We start from the raw sequence: 25,027 nt of genomic DNA, 5'->3' as shown, positions 1-25,027 counted from the left end.
AAATACAAAATTTCGCCTTTATAATATTAGTAGGATTGCTTGTATTCTCACGGTGTACGGCCAATACTTGTACTATTATCTATTTTGTGCCAATCCACAGTGGGCGCATTTAAATCCAGCCTAAGCACGCGGCTATAACGCTGCCAATTCGAAAAAGGAATGCACAAAAATTCATGCGTTTTCGCTTAAATTACAAAAAATCAGTATTCTTCAATCATTGATCTTTAAATTGAATTAACGAAAAAAAAACCCTGATTCTAAAATTGTAATTAGATCAAACCCAAATCTTTCAGCACTGAGCGGGCTGATGATGATTAACTTTAATAGATAAAAGCACTCTCGATAATGTCATCTTTCGAACAAAAAAAAACTAGATCAAAATCGGTCCACCCGTTTGGATGCCACGGACAGACACACACACAGACAGACCGACACGTCCAACTTATAACACGCCTCTTTAAAAAGAACTAAATAACGATCATAAATGTTACAATCTATGTTTCACTTCAATCAATTACTCGATAGGTATTGGGAGATTTATTCCTCTTGTAATCTCTCCTCTTCCAGAGCCAAACCATCATATTATGAGCATGATGCAGTTTTCCGGGAAATACCCTATCAGCCCATAGGTATCGAAATATTCAAAATACGCAACCAAAATCCGCATAATGTGTTGTGAAATTATGCAAATATATACGATGGGATGGAACGCTGTCAACGGATTCGTTGTGATCTGATTATTTATTCAATCGGTCCATATGGAGGTTGGCGCTTATTGCGGCACAAAAATCATATCATGCAATATTACGGCATTCAGTACGTAAATGCTCGTAAAGCATCCAAAAAAGCAGCAAAGGTCCAAGCTATTTAAAATCATCAAACATAACAATATTAAATGTCAAAGATTTGTGTCTAGTCCCGGGGTTCGGGTCATAGTGCCGAGGATTCGATGAAATTATTTTGGTGGCTCTACAAAACGTACGACATGCGAAATATTATTTGCATTCCATGCAACTATTCGCGTCGAAAAAATCCCTTTGATCTGTTTTGAATGGAATATAGCTAGCTATTGTCACCGTCATGGGTGTTTAGGCTTGGATATTTAGGCGGCTTGATGATAATAATTTAAGTAATATAAAACTCATACGACTTTAACATTACTCACATAAGACACCAATCAACAAAATAAACGCGAGGAAGATGAAATTCAATATGTTATTTTTACTAAAATCACTGAAAAAAATTACGTTCCCTTATTAGTTTGTACTGTAACATAAAATAATCAATAAAAATATATAACTTAGCACCTCGTGGACGGCGGCTGGGATGAATGAGATGTTTTAGTTTTTTTGACGACCTCTGTGGCTCAGTAGTGAGCGCGTTGGTAGCTCAAGCCGGGGGTCGCGGGTTCGAGTCCCGCCGACGGAACAAAAAGTTTTCAAAGTTCCTGGGTCATGGATGTGTATTAAATATGTGTATCATATAATAAAAATCTTAAATATATGTATATTATAAAAGTATTAAATATATTTCCGTTGTCTGGTACCTGTAACACAAGTCCTTCAGGTACTTACCACAGGGCCAGACTGACGTGGTGTGAAGCGTCCATAGATATTATATAGATATTATATTATATGTGTACTTACTCTACTTAGTAGAAATAAAATTTTCTTTTGTTTTCAATGTGCTAAAATGTTGAGCTATGTAACAACACTTTTTTGCAGTCCTATTGGATACCAAAATGTGATTATTTTTAATTTAGTTTCCTGATTCCTCATTGCTCTTGACACATTTTATTTTTAAATTTATAAATCGTGCCACTTCCCTTGGAATTTTTTAAATTACTTCCTTATTATTTACACGATGATGTTAATTTCGGCTTTTCGGTAATCATCATTTTTTTCTTTTGTTTCAGATTCGGACGGTACTGATGTTCAGTCGGTGGCTCAAAATATTTGCGGATCCCCAAATGTTATCGATATTTTAATTTCGACACAAATAATATTTATGTGAGGCAAAATGCATCTGGTGGGGTGTTGTCGACACACTGTGTTGGCGTTACTCTTCATGGTCGTGTCAACGTCCTCATCTGAATACGAGCAACACGGTTTCATGGCAGGTAAGTTTCTTATAACACATTTTTTAAGCTATTGCATAGCTTTTATAGCGGGATTTGTGCGCGGCGACCGAATCAAGGAATTCTGTAACGAAAAAACCTAACACCCCCACTCCGACCACCCCTCTGTTCCGGCGCTGCGGTGTTGCCAGACATCGGCACGGTGTTTGTGTGCGTATGCGAATTATAATTGCTTAAGTTGATGGAATGTTAAACAGTAGTTTTACCGCGGCAATCCCCGAATGCCACACTTATTTTTCTTCCCTTGATATTTTATTATATTACACAATATACAAACAAGAAAAAAAATAACAGTATTTTCGAACAATAGTTTCACAAAACCTTATCGATGGACTATTAGAATGATAAATTAAGTGTATTTCCAGGCTTTATCAGATTGGAACCTCGTTTCGCTAAATATGATCGGATTGCCAGCAAAGAATCATAAAAGTCACGTCCTACTCCCATTAGATGGCAGCGATCGATTTGTAGTTTTGAAGTGGTTTCAAATTATCTGGCGTAACTCCAAGCCGGTGTTAATGCCAACATAACATTTGATATCATTACGTTGGAAATAAAATCGGTTCTATATCTTATTGGGCATTTTTCGACTAGCCAGCCCGGACCCGGCGCGATGGGTCCCGCCGGCGCCGGGGTAGCAAGCTTCCCACCCGGTGCCGCGGCCGGGCCGACAAATCGGCATGACGTGTTGTGACTTGTGTACGAATTGTAGTCGTTGCCTTTGTGTGCGTGTGTGCGCGGAGGATAAGGACATAGTAAAAGGAGGGGAAGTAAGTTATCTTCATATAAAGGCATCGCGCGCTGCTTGTATGTGTGCGCCATAGTATCAATGCGTCGCCACGTACGGCACACAACGAAATCTCGGCGGTATCTGCCTTATAAAACTGGCCGAGTTGTGCGACTATGGCGCACACGTACAAGCCGCGCGCGGTGCCTGAAGATAACTTACTTCCCCTCCTTTTACTATGATAAGGAGTGGGGGGAGAGAGAGCCCTTTATTACAAAGGGCTCTCTCTCCCCCAAACAATCCAATCTCTTCCCCAATCCAAAGGATACAAATTAGACCCTATTTCTGAGACTTTGATCTCTGTCTGTATGTCTGTCTGTCCGTCTGTCTGTCTCCAGGCGGTAACTCAAGAACTACTACAGCTAGACTTCTGGAATTTGCACAGATTATGTATTTCTGGTGCCGCTATAACAACAAAATATTATACTAAAAACAAAATAAAGTTAATATTTAAGAGGGGCTCCCATACAACAAACGTTTTTTGGAATTTTTGGCTCGTAATCCATAATGGCAACATGTAGACACGTGAAATTTACACAAAATCCTCTTTTATATATTGTGTACTTTAATATGTAATAATAAAATTTAAATAAAATAAATTGAGGGGACTCCCATACAAAAAACACAATTATTGTTTCCCTACTTTCGCTCTACATATAAAGGCTCGCGCTCGCTTTGTCGGCGCGTGCCGGGGCGTGCCGGGCGGACCGGGTCGCAGCGCAGCGCAAAATGCGCTATAGCACAATAGCACACTATTGCCGGGTCGGGTCGCATCGTATTGACGGATTTTAACGCTCACTGTGCCGGGGCATACCGGGGCGTGCCGGGGCGGTCGGCGCGCAACGCATTGATGGATTTTTAGCCGCGGCTTGCCAGGCCGCATCGCATCGCATGGGTGCGCTTGCTATAGCACACTGTTGCCGGGGCGCAGCGGGTCTTGTCGGGCCGTGTCGCATTGATGGAAATCCGCCGAGCAAAAATCCGCGCTGATGCGCCCCGGCACAGTGTGCGATACGCGCATCCGCCTCCATACAAATTGTATGGAGGCGGATTTTTACGATGCGCCCCGGCACGCTGAGCCCCGGCACGGCCCGTCTCAGTGTGCTCACTCCTTAACGGTACGGAACCCTTCGAGCGCGAGTCCGACTCGCACTAAGCCAAATTTTTTTAGTATTTGTTTTCGTTTTTACCTTTTGTAGTATACCCTCATAATACGCAATCTGCTAAGCAAGCTCGAGGAAACGATTTACGCGACGTGTGCGTACGAAATTTAAAACTTGATAAAGTTTTATTATATTATTATGTAGATGGGCAGGAAAATCTATAGTGAAATATTATTTCTTGAAAAAAAAATACATAATATGAATAAAGACAACGCTACTTGATACTACCATGTGCTTTGTACAATCATCATGTCAGAGTGTTTAATATTTTATATTATGTTTATTTTTCTATCTAAAAAGCGAAACCCGTGTGATACATGGATGTCAATCACGTTTTCACATAAAGCGTATTTCGACCACAAATACTTTAAGCTTTAGACATTATTATAATTTATAACGTAAGTTAAATCAGTTCTTTGAAAAATTAATATAATAGTGTGGAATATTATACTCTGTAGCGTGCTTAGTTGAAGTTGAAAATGGGGATTTTAGACCAATTTAGTCTTTATAAAATATAAAGAATCAGTCGGCGACCAGAAAAGTTTTGTGACTTCACCGCAAATTAAATTAAACCCTATGTCTACAAGGTAAGGTTTATAGTAGAGTACGGTCCCGAACTTTTTGAGCACTCCTCTACATCTCAAATTACAATAGCCTCTTAGGGAAGTTTTCGCTGCTATATAAATTGGATGCTAAATTTACTTTGTACCTTGTTCTTTTAATATTTTAAGGCAATCGATCAATTCGTACATTCGCTGTATGGTGTTTTTTTTTTTTATAAATGCATTTTTTACTGTGAAAGGAGCAATAGATTTTAAGCATAATGTGTAATTTGTCGTTTGGTTTGGCTTTTAATGTAGGTTGAATAACTAATAAAGATCTAGCATTGCTGTGAAAATAATGCTTGGTTTGTGCCTAATGGTTACTATTAATATCTCCCACTCTGGTTTCAATAACTGTGACTGGTTTCAATGAAACCAGACCAATTACGCAGGAGTAATTTTGTAGTGCCCAAGTTTGTGTGCAGTACACAATTAGAGCACTCTCTATTCCTTTACTCTCAAAACCCAGTGGGACGGAAGACCTACACGACTGGCCAGAGATCATGCATGGATCATCTTACTAATAGTTAATGGAATCAGGCGTTACTTTGCGGAAATCCATAGTTTAAATTTAGTTTGTTATTATTTTTAGCAATATTCCGCGAAAACGTTTTCGCGGAATATTGCTAAAAATAATAACAAACTAAATTCATCTTACTAATGTCAGACAATCAGGTGATCCACCTTCATAATCCTAACCAAACTTGGAAACAACATGTTCCCAACGCGGGAATCGAACCAACGACCTTTGAGTCGAGAGCCACGAGACGTCTCACGCTCATGGAATCTGTCAATTCAGAACATACAAATTTATAAATGCATCTCCACACACACATACCCGTCACGTAACCCGTTGCGGTCTGAATTGAGTATTGACCTTGTGTTGATTCTGATATTATCGGTGACGAGTAGTGACCGACCGAACTTTCGGTTTCGGTTTCGGCCAGTTTCGGCCAAAAAATCTAGTTTCGGCCTTAGTTTCGGTTTCGGCCAAAATATAGCCGAAACTTTCGGCCCCGAAACTCATGCGTCGTTCGGTAAACTTCACAGTTAAATCGTACTTGCTTGCCAACGAGGCTCAGTTCGGCACCGTATGTTTTCCAGATTTGTCCCAAATCAAAAATTAGCACTTCATTTTATTTTCATTAAATTGTTTAAACTTATTGTTGTGGAAATCACAAATTACGTGCTATTTTAATAATTTTTCCTAAACAAACGATTTAGTAAATGCTATGATAAATTGATTATATTGTGTATGCACTTCATTTACTTAAGAATTTTGTTTGAATATATTAGGATATTTCTTGCGAGATTTATCTAGTTAATCATCTTGCCTCACTCTTTTCCTTTTACCACGCGTTTTATTTAAATATTTAAAATTAACTTTTAACTATGAACACGCAATCTCTTATACCGTATAATCTTTTCTTAATCACGATTAATAAATCTAAGTTTATGTGATTTTACATGGTTTTATTATTTTGGAGTTTAGTTACGTTATTTTATCAACAAAAAAGCAAGAAACGATACTTAAACTACCCAAATGCATCTATCAAAAATGTCATCTTGACATTTTTTTAGTTTAGTTTACACGTCTAGTAGTTAGTAGACGTGGATTCTTGGAAATCTATTGTTATTCTATTGCATATCGCTCACCGGTGAGCTTATGGTGCTTGATGGGTTAATAAGAGTCAAAACGCTTCAACTAATGCATCCATGCCAAGTGCCAAGTGCTTAGTGCCAACCAATTGGTGATGCGGAACCAATTTCCACAATGGTTTTAGAAGTGATGAACTCGTAACAATAATGTCCACGATCAATCTTCGCCCCAATGGAATTGGAAATTACAAATACTTTTCAACTTAAGTGTCTTCTAATTAATTTTCCGCTTGAAGTTAAATTGATAAAAAATGTGATTCTAGAATTAATTTTAATTAAAGATAGAACACGTTAGTCAAAGAAGCAGGTTAGTAAAAGTTAAAAATTACATAAATGATTTGTTAAAATTAAAAGGTAAAAAATGAGTTATTATAATATTATTTTATACCTTTTTATACCCTACACATCAAAAGAAAAATTTTGAAAATAGGTTCACAATTATTAGTTGGGGAGAGGGGATTTCGGGACAAGCTCGAGCGTGTCAGATTAAGCTTGTATAGGCTTCCAACATATTGTGTCTAGTTATCATGGTATAGAAATCACATTTCTCACGTGGTGGGTTAATTTTTTTTCACTATTGAAATGTCATCGGATCTGTCAGATTAAGATAGGGGATGTTAAGTATACCCCAAAGAAGCTTTCATATAAAGTACTGACGATTCAAAGGTTATGTAAGCCTGTAGGGACATTTTAAAATATAAAAAAATATAGCTTCATATTTTCCTAACTAAACTTTGCAGATATTTTATTTTGCACTAAACTAAAATATGATTTAGTCCTTGTTGTCTAAAATATATTTATAATTTACCTAAATAAGCAATTTTCTGTATATATTTCTTTTTTTTAAACTTTAAAATGGCTGTAGTTTCTGAACCCGCCGCTAAAATAAAAAAAAACGCTCTGTTTATTTTTTATCAGCTATACCAAATGTAAAAAACCTACTCCCATCTCTCCTTCATCACGCTCGAGTGACTACACAAATAGCACTACAAACGGCGGAGTAATCGTTGAACATAAGAAAACAAACATAACACCTCCTCCATTTTGAAAGTCGGTTAAAATTGTAACCTATATTGTGTTATTCTGATGTATTAATCTATATTATTATAAAGTTTCAATAAAATCTGTTCAATAGTTTTTGCGTGAAAGAGTTACAAACATCCATACATACATCTAAACTTTTGCCTTTATAATATTAGCAGGACGTACAGATAAACTCTTTGAATTTGAAATTGACGAACATCGAAACTTTAAATCATTTCGTTTCTGATACAGTGTGATCCGCGCGATTGAGTACCGTTTTATCCGCCCACAACAGTCTAAGCGTGAGTTTCCAATGACGCGGAGCGGGGCGGAGAAAAGCTTAGCGGTTCCCGAATTGACCAACTGTGCTGTTCCATTGAAGCAGAGCGAAGATTTCGAGCATGGTGATTGGCATGGGCGTACCGACGGGGGGGCAGCTGCCCCCCCCTTGATCATGTTGACGACCCTACTAAGTATATTATCTAGTACTTTTATCTATAAATATTTTTTTGTTCTATATAAACACCTACCTTATAAAAAATCTGATTTGCCCCCCCTGGCCCAAAAACTGGGCAATTTGCCCCCCCCCCCTGGCCCAGAACCTGGGTACGCCCAAGGTGATTGGTCAATTCGGCACCGCTAAGCTCCTCTCCGCCCCGCTCCGTGTCAGTGGAAGCGCACCCTAAGGGCCTTTCTGATAAAAATGTCGAATAGGCTTGATAGACTTGATCTTTCAAGTTAAGTGGTGAATAGTCTAAGTCTATTCGGCACTTATCGGGAAATGGCGAAACAGGCTAAACACACTATGCCGAATTTCCGTAGCGGAAATTCCGCATGATTACGTCAAACGCATACAGTATACTGCGGCGTATCTTCGGCATGGTGTTTAGACACTTACCATAAAGACGTCTTAGAACGTTTCCACTAAACCTCGTCTATAAGGCTGAAGTCTCGAAATCAGCGGGCAGCGGGGCGGGAGCGGCGGCGCGGCGCGTTCCAATGCAGAGAGTAATATGGACGCCCCGCTGATTTCGAGACTGAAGCCTAATGCAGATAACTGCGCAGTTACTGCTGAGTCCGAACTCTTAAACAAAGTGAATCGACTCGGTATACGTATTAATTTCGATTCAATTTGATCTATATAATACATCATTAATAAAGAATGTTGATTAAATTAATTCTCTTTTAGTGTGCGTTACATAACATATTTTACATTTGGAGAAAACCGTCTATAGGTAGGTATAGCATTAATAAATTACTTATTATAATATTTTAACATTTTAATCTAATCGATACCAAAATGGCATATGAAATGAAAAACAAACATTAAATAGTGACCCAAAATTAAAAGAAATCTGTACTGACTTTTAACACATAGAAAAATCGCAATTCGCAACTGGCGAAAGCAATCGTAAAGATTCTCGAAAACTTTTTCATCAACGCGTTCCTCCAACAAAGAGATGATGAAAATAACTACGAGGGCTGCTATTTATGTATCCGGAACTGGCCACTTACAAGAACAATATTTAAAAAGTAATTACAACATTTGAAAATAGAACTCTTTGGTTGAAGAATACATTTTGTTTCATGTGACTGTCAATTATTTTTCCATTGTGGCGTCATTTTGAAAATTGCGTGTCTTCATTTGCCATGGATTTAACGCGTGAACATTTTCGTGCAATGATTTACTACGATTTTCGGCGTGGGCTAAATCAACAACAGTGCTTTATTCAACTCACCGCAACTTTTGGAGATGAAGCACCATCAAAAACCACTGTTTATCACTGGTACAGTGAGTTTAATCGTGGGCGGTCTATGCTCACGGATGAAAATAAAGAAGGTCGCCCAAAAACAGCTGTTGTCCCACAAAATATAGATGCTGTGCGGGAACTAATAATGCGTGATCGTCATGTTACATATCGCGAGATAGAGGCGTCCTTAGGCATAAGTATGACGAGCATACATAAGATATTACACGAACATTTGGCTGTAAAAAAAATATGTTCGCGTTGGATTCCGCACAACTTGACAATCGATCAAAAACGGGCTCGTGTCGATTGGTGCAAAAAAATGATAAAAAAATACAACCGTGGTACGTCAAAAGCCGTTTATAATATCTACACAGGTGATGAATCTTGGATCTATGCATATGACCCCGAAACTAAACAACAGTCAACGGTGTGGGTGTTCCAAGATGAGCCGAAACCAACAAAAGTTACTCGTGCAAAAAGTACTTTGAAGCAAATGGTCGCCTGTTTTTTTGGAATTAATGGACATGTGGCTACAGTGCCATTAGAGAATCGTAAAACGGTTAATTCTGAATGGTATACGACCATTTGTTTACTAGAAGTCTTTGAAGAAATAAGAAAGGACAACCGACAACGCAGAATCATATTACATCACGACAATGCTAGCTGTCACACCTCAGCTGAAACAACTCAGTTTTTGGAGGGTCAAAAGATCGAATTGACTGGTCATCCGCCGTACAGCCCTGATTTGGCACCTAACGATTTATTTTTATTTCCATACGCGAAGAACAAATTACGTGGTCAACGTTTTTCGAGCCGCGAAGAGGCTGTTGATGCGTTCAAAATGCACGTTTTGGAGATACCTCAATCAGAATGGAAAAAGTGCTATGAAAATTGGTTCCAGCGTATGCAAAAGTGTGTCGATCATCGCGGCGAATATTTTGAAAAGCAATAAAACCATATTAAATGATATATGTTTGTTTCTTTATTTAATTCCGGATACATAAATAGCAGCCCTCGTACAAATAAAACAGAGCGAGCTGCTGCGCCATTCCGCCGCTGGATGAAGAATTGTGAATTACGTTCCCGAAGTAAACAACTGTGAACTTTGGACATAACTCTGTTTATAATTCAACTACTAGGTATGTAGTTTCACTTCAAAATGATTAAGCATGGGCGTACCGAGGGGGGGGGGGGGGGGCAGCTGCCCCCCCCTGGAACATGTTGACGTCCCTACTAAGAATATTATGTAGTACTTTTATCTATAAAAAAAAAATTAAGAAAACTAATTTTTGCCATTTTTTTGCAATACAATATTTGTCTAAAAATTATTAATTTTTATTCTTTATAAACTCCTAGCTTATGAAAAATCTGATTTGACATAAACATAACCCCCTCCCCTCCTTATTATCATCTATTCAAAAACAAAGTAACTAATGAATCATTAATTACTGAAGAAATAAAAAGGTGTAACAAAACTAAATGATAATACTTTAGGGTGTGTATGGGTGGGTACCCATACACACCCTAAAGCCCCTAAAACCCCTCGATTTTTTTTTTATGAAAGAAGGGGGCAAACGAGCAAACGGGTAACCTGATGGAAAGCAACTTCCGTCGCCCATGGACACTCGCAGCATCAGAAGAGCTGCAGGTGCGTTGCCGGCCTTTTAAGAGGGAATAGGGTAATAGGGGATGGTAGGGATGGGAAGGGAATAGGGGAGGATAGGGAAGGGAATTGGGCCTCCGGTAAACTCACTCACTCGGCGAAACACAGCGCAAGCGCTGTTTCACGCCGGTTTTCTGTGAGAACGTGGTATTTCTCCGGTCGAGCCGGCCCATTCGTGCCGAAGCATGGCTCTCCCACGTATAAATATATACATTATACAAGGGTTTGTATAGTGTGTAGAGTTCATTGGGAAAGTAGCAATAGTATTTTTTTAAAACTTTTGCATGGTCAAATCATCTTCAAAACAATTTATACGTGGGAGAGCCATGCTTCGGCACGAATGGGCAAGCTCGACCGGAGAAATACCACGTTCTCACAGAAAACCGGCATGAAACAGCGCTTGCGCTGTGTTTCGCCGAGTGAGTGAGTTTACCGGAGGCCCAATTCCCTTCCCTATCCTCCCCTATTCCCTTTCCTTTCCATCCCTACCCTCCCCTAATACTCTATTCCCTCTTAAAAGGCCGGCAACGCACCTGCAGCTCTTCTGATGCTGCGAGTGTCCATGGGCGACGGAAGTTGCTTTCCATCAGGTGACCCGTTTGCTCGTTTGCCCCCTCATTTCATTTAAAAAAATCGCCTCTCTAGTGTTTTATAATCATTGAATACACTTTTATAAGGGTATTGTATTGTTACATAGTATGGTAAATATCTATTGATCACAAAGATCAATAGATACTTCTTTATCGTCTTCATCACTATAGCAACCGACCAATTTTGTGTTCATAATTTATACATAAGTTAATTACGCTCCAGTTACAAAATGTTCACGGAATATTCGCTGGGGAAGCGGACTGACGTTAAAATATATTCTTTTAGTAAGCCGAGCTCAACAAAAAATTAGGGTCATCAATAAAAAGATCTCCGTTGAAACCGGGGATGCCCATTCACTATTAAAGTCTGAAAATAACCCAGCGGGGAAGGTGTTTTTGTGAATTTTACCTGCGCGATCCTGCCGAAATCTCGGAAAGGGCGAGCTCATATTTTGTGAACTAGCAGAGGGATTAGACTGATTTTGGACAAGAAAACTTCGGGATAATGTTACTCGAAGGTCGAAGGGGATTCCCCTGACAATAATTTGACGCTGTTTCGTATGTATTACCCGGGAGGCCATTATTGCTATTTATCGCTGTCTCACTGTTCGTTGGTACTGGCTATGATTAATCACGTTCTGTCATGTTCATATAATTAAGGTGTATCGGCGGAACAATCGAATTAAGAGGATACCACAGCGGCTAGAGAAATGAAAAAAAAGTACGTGTAATATCTATAGCTGTCTCCCTTACCTCAAGCCTATACCGCAGAACGCGATAGAGACAACTGCAGAAAATCCAGAAAATCAACGATTCGTTGTCCCCTGATTCCTTCTCCAAAACTTAACCGATTTAAGTACTTTTTTCATTAAAGATTAAAAAAAGGCTTGAGCTGTGTTCCTATGTTTTGCTTTTTTTGTATAATCTATCCAAATCTGTTTTCTGGACGTTTGAACACAGTGGAAAATCTGGCCATTTTTTTGGGTTTTTGAACGTTCATATCTTATTTAATAATTAAATTATGAAAAAAAAGAAAACATAGGGACATTGTATTAGTGGCCGTAGATATTCAGGAAAAAAAATTATAACTCTACTAGCATTATCCAGGGAGGAAACAGGGGACAACGTTTGTATGGAAAAAATGGCGGTGTGGAATCCTCTTAATATCAATTAGCTTCACCTATCTTGTGACAGTCCGTAGACTATCTCAAATGATACTGTAATGTAAGTAAACTTACTAACTATAGTGTCGTACAATTTGAATTGAGATAGCTAATGAGTTATTAAAATGAAATTCATATTATCTGGTCACTGGGCCCACTGGGCCCAAAAAAACTTTGGACGAAACACCGGAGTACTCCTAAGGCCCTGCAGGCGTAGCATGGTCACTATAGAAACGGTTTCTTTTTACGGAAGAATAGACAAAGTGACACTTAGACAGTGGAAACCGCCATTTTGTCTATAAAATCTGTCAGTATGTCGATTCATTCCCATGTCTACTGTTGTTATGCTAGGCCTGGACAGTCATGTTACCCTACCAATTTAGTTAAGCTATTCTATCAGTTCGTTTCTTGGAATATTTTAGGGTGGGTACTGTGAAAAAAGAAGTGTCGAAATGGCTCTTTTTATTACCTCTATATAATATTGCCCATACAATATAATTAAAAATATAGATTAATTGCTGTGCTACTTTCACAGTGGACTTTTAGGGATAATATGCACACAACATAAAGTTTCTACAGCGTATAAAGCGTATCAAAAATATTAATTCATTTACAAATTTAATAAACTAGATAATAATATTATTATGTTTACAGTGTTTAAAAAAAAAAACTAAGTGATACGAGTAATACTTAAAAGGATTTCCTATAAGGACTTTACAACTTTTTAAAAATAAAATAAAAACCATGGCCACCGCAGGCACGTTTGCAGCGGTAAATCGTTGAACCCAATTTTCTATGACTCGGCCTCACATTTTGGCTATTTCGCGCTTAATTTTTAATTTTTATAGATAAAAGTACTTGATAAGATAATTAGTTGGGACGTCAACAAGATCCTTGGGGGCTGCCCCACAAATATTATCATTAATCACTTTGTTTTGTTACATCCTGTATGCACTATAGTCTATACTCTACAGGGTGTAACAAAATTAAGTGATAATACTTTAGGGTGTGTGCGTGTTCCTTGTAGAGGGTTCACTGTGAAAGTAGCAGCGCTAAAAGACCGACATTTTTTCACTTTTGAATGGAGAAACTCGTGACGCTCGGACTCTTGCCCATACAAAACTGAAAAAAAAATTCGTCTTTCAGCGCTGCTACTTTCACAGTGAGTTCTCTACAAGGAACACGTACACACCCTAAAGTATTATAACTTACTTTTGTTACACACTGTATACATTAAAATATCGTATTATCCTGTTGACATAAAGTAATTAAGTTTGGATGTAATTAAAGATCACTGATGGGCGGATCATTACCAACTAGCAAAGTTTGTTACCGCTCCTGGTGACGCTTACTGGATGTCCCATAAATCTTGTAGAAATTGGTTTATCGCGAGGGAGGAGTACATTTTCAATCAATCCACACTAATCTTATAAATGCGAAAGTGTGTCTGTCTGTCTGCCTGTTACCTCTTCACGCCCGCAACTCCGTTGCGCAAAAATTTGTTTAGCACGCTGGACTCATGCATTATTCCGGAATAAAAAGTATCCTTTGGCCTTTACCGGAAATCTAAGTATCGCTATACTAAAGTTCAGCAAAATCGGTTTTGCGGTTTGGGCGTGAAAAGGAAACAAACAAACGAACTTTTGCATTTATAATATTAGTAGGACTAGACGTTGGCCGCGACTTTGGCAAGAAAACCATTTATTGCTCAAGCACCGTTCTTTGTTCTGCAATAAAAGCGTATATTATCTTTTTTCGGTACTCAAGTTCACGGAAGCAAGCGAGAACACTTTTTTATAATATATTAAAGTGAATGGAGTTTGGAGGAATTATAATTTGGAGGTTCTAAAATAAATATTTGTCATTGCGACTTCGGAATGATGACTCTTCGATCGGCAGATCTTCGTTTGAGGCTCCCCAAGCCCCAAGCATATTCCCACGACGAAAATGGCCGAACAAGGTTTGCCACATCAGATAATAATTATAATATTCCTAATCTACTTTAGTATAGCATGTTTAGTAAGCTCTTCACTTATAGTCCAATATTGACTGACCGGTACCGTAATAACATAATTTTAGGGTCGATAGCCCCGTCGGACGAATGTCACCTGACAGGTCGAAAGGGCAATAGAACACGCCCTAATAATTGTTATTAGCTTGCTGCTGTTGATTATGGCACGTTCACACTACGGTGAAAATTATCACATTGGACGTTTAGTGAAAAGGGAATATAACGCAAGGATTAGAGAATGAGAGATGAAATTATGCTTTTATCATACATTTCTTTTTACAAATAAAACATTACACACACTACAATACGCACACTCAAGAAGATGATAAATTTTTGAGTGACAAGCCTATACATAAGAATTATACCATAATTATTATACTCTTTTATTTATGGTTGAAGTCTCTTGACAAAAAAATCTTATATACTATTAGACAATGCTTACACGGCCAGTCTGAGATCGGCTGAGTCCCAGACTTCACACACAGACGAGAGTTGAAAAAATTATACATGAGTCTAAATAATTTAACTTTCCTTAACCCTCGGTTGGTCACGTGGGGTCTTTAAAAGCCGGGAGTTTGCGAAAACGTAAAAAAACTATATTTAAATTAATCGTAGCAAGTTCTCTCTTTAGGTAGCTTCTTAAAAGGAATTATATTTCAATATAATCCACACTCGTCTGAGCTCACGTGCATGTGTTGTGTGTTACAGATGCGTTTATTCACGCTGGGGTCTTTAAAGACCCCAGGTGACCAACCGCGTCACTATATTTGATTTGATATTTCCATACAGTTTTTACACCGAAATGGATTTCGTTTGTAATTTTCATTAAATTTTATTAATAAATAAATAAAAATCATCGTGTGTTGGTTCTTATTGCTTTATGCCACATAGAAGAAGCTTTAGACCCACTTTTCCAAAAACGCATATTTTGCTACCTAGACCGAAATGATGATTATTATTATTTGGTGATGATGAGAAAGTAATTATTTGTATATTTACCATACGTCTTAAGTGTTAGAACAGGAAAATATTTAATATATAGTAGGTTTTGATGCTGAAAATTTGTCAATGTTTAACATTCAATAGTTTATATGTTATTTGGACTTAGCTTTTTAAATTGCAGGCGAAGTTATAGGAAATTAAAATGTTATTTCAGTTATCTACATGTTTTACAAATTTTTTTCAATTTTCCAATCTTACGGTCCTCAGCTGAAATTTTTTGCTCGAAGTAGTAAAAAACTTCAAAATATTATTAATTATTTGATTGTATCTGATTGTTATTGAATTAAATAATAATAATACACATAAAATAGTGAAGAAATATATAAATTTATGAAATTTTTATGTCATTTAATTTTCGGGCTTTTAAAGACCCCAGGTGACCAACGGTGTTATTTTAAAAGTGCGACCAACCGAGGGTTAAATCAACTAAAATATAAAAATAAATCAAAAACCTTTTATAATTTCATAAAAATAAACCTTTTTGGAGCTGTGGAACCCTTCATGGGCGAGTCCAACGCGCACTTGACCGATTTTTATTTTGTAGTATGAGTCACTCCGTTTTATCTGGTTATATATTTAATTTAATTGAATATCAGAAGTCATAAGTCATAAAATATAATATATTTTTTAACATATTATTATATATCCTAAAAATATATTTAAATTAGTAAAAAGTAACCTTGTATTAAATTAAGTCTAAACTTCTATCCTCTTCTATCATAATAATATTTCTTTAAAAAAATATTTAAAAACTAACTTACTTAACTTCTTCGAGCAAAAACTTCGTATAGGTTTCAAACTTGGCATGATTGTGGCTTAGGGTTTGGATTACCAAATAAGATACTTATTACTTCAAAATTATGGTGTAATGTAGATATTTATTGCTTTTGCTGTCAGCTCTGGCGTGGTTTATTATGTTACTGATAAGTGGTACCTTGCAGTGGTTGAGCCAAACTCCTGAATTAATAGTTTGTAAATTCCAATTTTTAATAATGATATCTCCAGATAACATTATTAAAGGATATTCAGACGCTTTGGAGATGACGGGGTGGGGCGGGCCGGTCAATTTCGCCGCGAACGATCGCACAAAGGGAATCTTATATTACCAACGCACACGGCGGGAAAAAAGACCGCGCCGCTGGTGCCCGGCGGGAACTGGTGGCGCATGTCCGCGGCTGCCCGCCGTGGATCACACAAACAAGTTTACATGCGGTAACGCAGACGGCGTGTGATTTGTGTACGCGGCGCGGTCAGCCGCAGACATCGACGGGCGTACGCGGCGAAATTGACCGGCCCGCCCTGCCCCGTTTGCAAAGCACGTACTCGATTTACACTCGCGCACGAGCCACGAGGCGAGCCGCGAGACGAGCCGCGAGCCCGAGTTTACACTCAGGGCTCGCGGCTCGTCTCGCGGCGCGGCTCGCGGATCACAGGGCTCGCGTTGGGAGCAGTTTCCAAAGGAGCTCGAGGGGGACGCGAGCTTTGTGTTTACACTCGCGCTTCCGACAAGTACTTTCGACAAGTCATTTTTCCCATGAAATCATAAGTTACGTATTTTTGAAATCTATATTTTCGCAATTTTGTTCAGGTTCAAAATAATTTTATTGAAATCGTGATTTTTATTGTGATGTGAATTACAAATAATAATTTGATCAGCTTCATTAGGCAAATATAGTTAACCAAACGTCAAATACAATTACAGTTTGAAACTTCTCCACAAATTTAATATTATGATTGTGTTCGTAGACATCTGACCAAGATCAATATACGTAACTCAAATTAAATTGTTACCAATCAACGCTTCGCTTTGCTTCGCTTCTAATGAATTTGCAAATGTATTAAACTTTAAGACCTATATCAAACTATTTTTTATCCCAATTCAAATAATTTAATACGGGATTATTTAATTACTGGCTACTGCATTAATTAACCGACCGTGGAGCGAGTCGCGTATGCGAAACGCACATGGTTAGTTCCAGACGTATTGACCTGTTCATTCCTCTAGACTAGGCTGACAATGTTGCGAGAATGCTGTATGCGCTTGGGAAACCACACAATATAATATATACGGACATTTAAAATCTTGTCCCAGGCACTATAGTATTAATTGAAGAGTGGGTAATTCGCTCGGAAAATACTGCATAAAATATAATCTACAAAACCAGGCCTTTGCATCCGGCAAAGGCCTTGTTTTTTTAGGGTTCCGTCTATATAGCCTTTCTCGACAAATGGGCTATCTATGACTGAAATAATTTTTCAATTCGGACCAGTAGTTCCTGAGATTAGCGCGTTCAAATAAGCCCTTTAAATTATTTCCCCCCGTTTTTTCAACACTTTCCTCTATTTCTTCGCTTCTATTAGCATTAGCGTGATTAAATATAGCCTATAGCCTTCCTCGATAACTCTTCCGCTTTATAATATTAGTACCTATAGATTATGACAACAGGGCCGGACGTAGTCACCTGAAATGTTCACAAAATAATCAGCTGTGTTAAAACTTTAATAATTAATAATAAAATTTAAATAAAGTAATTAATTAAGCTCCCATACAAAAAAAACACACATTTTTTATTATTTTTGCTCTATAATGGTACGGAACCCTTCGTGCGCGAGTCCAACTCGCGCTTGGCCGATTTTATTTAAGTTTGACTAGCACAAACAAAAAAAAAATGCGCTTAGTTTTGGAGTTCTAACGGCTGTTCGAGCAAGTAAAGTATTTTCTGGACGAGGGAGTTTCAGTGCAGTCGCGGGGTGTGGATCGTTCGTCACGGTAGTCCCTGGCCACATGGTAGGTACCAAAAAAAACGCCTACCTACCAAAAAAACGTGTGTCCAGTGGTTTAGAGCGTGGCTCGACTTGACTCGGAGGTCGTGGGTTCGATTTCCGCGTTGGAAACATGTTATTTCCAAGTTTGGCTAGGACAATGCAGGCTGATCACCTGATTGTCTAACAAGTAAGATGATCCATGCATCGGATGGGCATGTAAAAAGTCAGTCCTGCGCCTGTTCTCTCGCCAGTCGTCAGGTCTTCCGTCCCACTAGGTTATGAGAGTAAAGGAATAAAAGAATAGAGAGTGCTCTTGTGTGCTGCGCACAAACTTGGGCACTTAAAAACTACTCCTGTGTAACTGTCCTGGTTTCGATGAAATTGGCCACCATCTCCGAAACCGGTGTGGGAGTATTATTATTTTTACCTACCAAAAGCTCCACTGACTAACCAATCAATATCCTAATGTAAGCAATAAACATGTGTGGCGGACGGCGGTACCCACAATCCGCCTAACATTCCTGCATCGCGCTATCGAAGTTTCGGAGAACGGCAAGATATATACAACGTCTGAAATGACGTCAGTGGGCTTCGGCCTGACCGAGCATGCTATCTCGCTCGGTCGGAAGATCTTCCTTTTCGGCCGCCACGAACAACGTTAAACATGTATTCCAAAAATCCAACATCGCTATAATCTTCCTTCTTGGGTATCATTTTGAAACAATTCATTACATTAATAGTTAATAGTGAGTTTGATGAGAACACGCAATACGCCCGATTTTGAAACCTACCTTTGCGTGTTGCCTCGAACAATTGAATAATATTCTGTTTCGAACAACACCCGGGCCGTAATCGTTGGATCTGAAGGCTAAAGCACTTACAGGCGAGCCATGTGGAACTATGGCCGAGATAGACCGCAATAAATTTTCCCAACAAAAGTCGCGATTGCATCAGATGCTACACATCTGTGGCCTCATGCATTGTTGGATTTGTTTCAACTTTTTCATTTTAGCGTAACATGATTTGTCTATGAAAATTTTGTTGTATCCGTTCTACTTTGCATACTTTTATTTAAAAATTTACGTGAAAAGTTTTTAGGTATATTTTTACAATTTATTACTTTTAATCAAAAAAAGTTTTGTTATCACACTTCTTACGGATATGATATTTATCATGAAATTAAAAGATAGATAAAATATTATTACCAGTATATTTTTATGAAATAAGGGGGCAAACGAGCAAACCGGTCACCTGATGGAGAGCAACTTCCGTCACCCATGGAAACTCGTAGCATCAAAAGTGCTGCAGGTGCGTTGCCGGCCTTTTAAGAGGGAATAGGGTAATAGGGGAGGGTAGGGAAGGGAAGGGAATAGTGAAGGGTAGGGAAGGGAAGGTAATAGGGGAGGGTAGGAAGGGAATAGGGTAGGGGATTAGGCCTCCGGTAATCTCACTCACTCGGCGAAACACAGCGCAAGCGCTGTTTCACGCCGGTTTTCTGTGAGAACGTGATATTTCTCTGGTCAGCAGAGCCGGCCCATTCATGCCAAAGCATGGCTCTCCCACGTGTAATTAATATAAAAAAAATATTTTATATTAGTAGCGACTTCGTGCAAATAAATCTGGCCGATATATTCATTATAATATATAATCAGGGCGAGCGAAGCCTTCCTTAGTATATCCCTGCACAACCTGAGCACTTTTGTGGTACACTTTGCGGAAAAAACTATCACGCCTATTGATTTGTGCTTTAACATAGTCATTTTTATTTAAATGTACCATCGAGGAAGTTGTTTCCTATGCAATTGATAGACCAACGTTATTTGGTCGAATATTATGTTAATTCAATGTTAATTGTGATCTGTCAGCTGGGTTAGACGTAACGCAACCAAACTACTTAGGTCCCCGATTTGCATAGGAATCAACTTCTCTGATAGTACATGTGTTATCATCAGTCAGTCAAGGTTTGGTTATGGTTAGTATTCAAAAGTCTTAATGATTATTTTTACTACCACGCAGAAATACGACACGAGCCCTCGCAAAGCTCGACTTTTAGCTAGTTTATGTACGGCGTGTCGAAAAACAAACCCAATTTTAAACACCAACATTAACATTTCTCGGAAGGCTTCGGATCTAACAATAACAATCAGGCACCAAGGTTGTGTTCTAATTACCCGTCCTGACAGACATTGTTTTACCGAACTCGAAATTTTCAGTGGTAATAATTTTATTACCATTTACAATAATAATTCAACGACCAACAACGACGTGGAAACGGGTATTTTTCATATGTTCGGCGACCAAGCGACAACTTTTTGACACCTTTTCAAAAAGTACGCATTTGGTAATATCTACATGTTTCTTTTTTTAACTTGGTAATTTTTGGTTTTACACGTTTTTAATTCAAACTACAGTTAGTAATTTTTGCCTTTCCACTGATGGTATCAATTAGGTACTTGGGACGTTTTGCCTAAAATACATTTATTTATTTATGGTGTTTCGGACTTTTTTACAAACCCTTGACATATTTTTTCTGTCGTTAAGTATTTTTTAACAAACCGTAATCATATCAAAAATTCGATATAGTCAATTTTACTCGCCGAAACTAAGATAATTGGGTAAATTTGAAAACTTTCGTTATTTACCAAATGAACATATTTTATTAATTCATCGCGCCATAATAATAATAAATTTACGAAGTACTTTCAAAATACGTGGGAGATACTTGATACGTGGGAGAGCCATGCTTCGGCACAAATGGGCCGGCTCGACCGGATAAATACCACGTTCTCACAGAAAACCGGCGTGAAACAGCGCTTGCGCTGTGTTTCGCCGAGTGAGTGAGTTTACCGGAGGCCCAATCCCCTAACCCCTACCCTATTCCCTTTCCTACCCTCAACTATTCCCTTCCCTTCTCTACCCTCCCCTATTACCCTATTCCCTCTTAAAAGGCCGGCAACGCACTTGCAGCTCTTCTGATGCTGCGAGTGTCCATGGGCGACGGAAGTTGCTTTCCATCAGGTGACCCGTTTGCTCGTTTGCCCCCTTATTTCATAAAAAAAATAAAAAATAATCTACGATAACTTTTTATACCCACGTCTTGTCTAGGTCGTTTCAAGAACTCCTTAAATGTTAACTATTAGAATTTTACATAAATAAATAAATAATAAGTTTATAGTTTTTTTTTAATGAAATAAGGGGGGAAACGAGCAAACGGGTCACCTGCTGGAAAGCAACTTCCGTCGCCCATGGACACTCGCAGCACAGAAGAGCTGCAGGTGCAGTTGCCGGCCTTTTAAGAGGGAATAGGGTAATAGGGGAGGGTAGGGTAGGGAAGGGAATAAGGTAGTCGATCGGGCCTCCGGTAAACTCACTCACATTAACTTATAAGTAGGGAATTATATTGTAAAAGAACACGAATACAAGCACGAATATTTGTTCGTACTTAATTTATTCATTTGACAACTATGAACTACTTTGCTACATATCCACCAATAGGAGGGTGAATTTGTGTACGAATTCGGACATCTACCGGTCCATAGCATTTGTATGACTCGAGCGATCTTTACACGAAATATTTCGAGTGTGAAGTTTTGAGAATACACAAACTACACTTGCGTGCAAAAAAATCGACCCACCCCGCGCATTTCTATTCAAGTCGCTATATCTTAAAAAGTTATAGTTATTTATTATTTCTTTTTATTAATAATGCGAGTTAATATGATAGGGAATGTGTACGTTTACTCTACATTTTCATTTCCAACATGCTTGACTACAAACGACACAAATCACTAAGCACCCCCATCACTCAGTTTTTTAATCGTTAATTGAACGGTTTTGTTCTGTATGAAAAATCGGTCAAATCTTATTGTTTTTGTTTTGTCTCGATTTTTATTGATTTATTGTTCATTTAACTCCATTTTAAACGTAATTTCTTTGTGGCGAAATGGATATTACTCCAAATAAAGCCTCTCAAGCAAGGGCTTTGCTAAGAGCTGAATTTAGACAACGAGTTGTGGCTAGAAGTCTTAATTTAAGTCGAACTTCGGTTACAAGAGTATACCGAAGTATTCTAGAGACTCTAAACTTTACCATGCGACTATGTTCAGGAAGACATTGGGCTACATTTGAACGTGATGACCGTTTTAAGGTGTCAACGTCCTTGCGGAATCGACATCTCATTTCAGTTCAAGTGCAACGACGGCCAAGAGAAGTCGGATGAGTTACAGTAATTGAGTAGACTGTACGACGAAGACTTGCAGGCAGCTGTTTGACTTCACAAAAACTCGCTAACGGTCCAAAATTAGCCCCAGCACACAGTCAAGCGCTGCTTAGTTTCGCACGTTCTCATGTTGATTTTTCATTGGAGCAATGGCGGGTCGTGCTCTTTTCTGATGAAAGCTAAATCAGTCTTTATGGTAACGATGGTCGCAGAAAAGCATACCGTTGATAAGGAGAATGATTTGCGCAGGCGTGCATTGACGAAAGGCTTCCATTTGGTAGGTGTTCGGGGACTGTATGGGGCGAGATTTCTTTTGATGCATAAACCAATCTTGAGTTCGTAACCGGGCCACGCCTTGGCACTTTGAGTACATATCGATACATTCAGGGCGTACTAGGACAACATGCGGTGCCATGTGCTGGTTTTGTTGATGAAGGTTTCATATTGATGTAGAACAATGCTCGACCGCACGTTGCTGCGAAAGTTCGTCAATATCTCTCCGACGTTGAAATTTCGGGTTTGGACTGGCCAGCAAGGAGTCCTAAACTTAATTCTATTGAGCACCTATGGGGAGAACTCAAAAGGAGGGTCAGGGCCCGGACTCTTGCCGCAGATACCCTTCAGGACCTCCAGGTGGCTGTACAAGAAGATCGGCATGGTATCGCTCAGGAGTTCATCATAACTTTGATAAGGTCAAGGAAAACCCGGATGGAAACCTAAATTAGGGTAATGGGTGGCACTATGAGCTATTGAAATCAATTTGTTAGTGTTTTTTACAAGAAAGATGTCATTAATAGCCTACTGAAATGTTATGCCAAACTGACCGGTTTTTGTTTTAAGGCTGTAGAATTAGTAACCAATTTACAATTACAATAACTATAGCAATAATTAAATCCTTATTGTACTACCTTTAAAACGATTCCAACATTTATTTCATACTAATTATATTTCTTGAGTTATTACCGTTTGAATCATAAGGAGAGAGGTGGGTCGATTTTTTTGCGAGCAAGTTTATAAGCAACAAAATATAACGTGCTGGAAACCGGTCTCGAACGCTTCAACTCCCAAGCGGCCACATGTGGTGTACGAATTGGGACATCTATAACCGGTGGTCTATGGTGGTTGCATACTAAGGTATCAACTACCATAAAAAATATCATATGACTATCTTGATGGCAGCCGCGGCCTGGTCGCTGCGGCTCGGCCGCCTATTATCGAAGCAACTTACTTCTCAGAAGTAATGTCAAATGTGTGCCTTACGCTCTGGAGTTAAGGTTGAATTTGTTATGTTCAATTTTGGTGACATTGGTGACCCTGTCGTGGTAATGATGATGATGATGATGATGAATGTAATTTGCATAGTAACATATGCTTTGCGTCCTCAAAACAGCGCCGAAACCCCCGAACTTGTATCTATAAGGAATCCGGAGTTCTCTTAGTATCTTCGGAACCATAGTATACCTCGTTGCAAAATCTTGCGTTTTGGTATGCTTAGGATGCTTCTCATAAAACCAAAATCACCATATGTTTTTTTATAAATTTCGAGGAGTTCCCTCGATTACTCATGGATCCCATCATCAGGTCACCACTTTTGTGAACATGGTACCAAATTGGAGTGAAACCTAATACAACAAAATAAAAATTTCGAAAATCGGTTCAAACGGCAGAGTAATTGTTGAACATACAAAAAAGAAAAAAAAATCTCCACAGCCGAACATATAACCTCCTCCTTTTTGAAAGTCGGTTAAAAATTGGCCAAGCGCGCAAGTCGGTCTCGCGCACGATGGATTCCGTACCGTTATAGAGCGAAAATAAAGAAAAATTGTGTTTTTTTTTGTATGGAAGCCCCCTTAAAGTCGAAGTCTCAGTAATAGGGTCGCGTTTTTACACTTTGGGTACGGAACCCTAAACAAGAGAAAATAAACCTACCGGCAGCGGCAGCGATTCTGCAATAGATGAATTATTAAGACACCCAAACACACGGCAACAATTTCTCCTGCGATTAACTGAATATATTTTTGATTCATTTAACGGTGCCGAAAAGGTGTGACGCGCGAACCTCGTGCAGTGTTAGCCCCGACTGGCGCAATGAGAAACAGGTTGAGATTTTGTTAAGTTTGCGTGCTCGATAGTCGATGCATAGATACTATGGCGCACACATAGAAGCTGCGCGCGGTTTTTTTTTTTTAATGTACATGACACTCGCAGCATCAGAAGAGCTGCAAGTGCGTTGCCGGCCTTTTAAGAGGTAATAGGGAAGGGAAGGGAAGGGAATAGGGGAGGGTAGGGAAGGGAATAGGGTAGGAGATTGGGCCACCGGTAAACTCACTCACTCGGCGAAACACAGCGCAAGCGATGTTTCACGCCGGTTTTCTGTGAGAACGTGGTATTTCTCCGGTCGAGCCGGCCCATTCGTGCCGAAGCATGGCTCTCCCACGTATACATACATTATTTATTATATTATCATACTTTTACTTCTATAATAATGTTG

The 25,027-nt window shown here is 38.8% G+C and overlaps 1 protein-coding gene across 2 annotated transcripts in view; it reads left to right on the top strand.

The window, feature by feature from the left end:
• LOC121729149 (hemicentin-1-like) overlaps positions 1-25,027 on the top strand; it is a 226,260-nt gene that overhangs the window by 51,393 nt on the left and 149,840 nt on the right. For both annotated transcript variants that reach the window (XM_042117556.1, XM_042117555.1), the window contains exon 2: positions 1,916-2,119. In XM_042117556.1, the coding sequence (XP_041973490.1) occupies positions 2,020-2,119 (100 nt within the window). In that variant the 5' untranslated portion in view covers positions 1,916-2,019. The remainder of the gene's footprint in view (positions 1-1,915; positions 2,120-25,027) is intronic.

This window comes from Aricia agestis, chromosome 7, assembly GCF_905147365.1.
Source record: "Aricia agestis chromosome 7, ilAriAges1.1, whole genome shotgun sequence".
NCBI lineage: Eukaryota > Metazoa > Arthropoda > Insecta > Lepidoptera > Lycaenidae > Aricia > Aricia agestis.
Note: the sequence above shows the minus strand (reverse complement) of the source record. Positions and strands in the feature narration are given on the sequence as shown.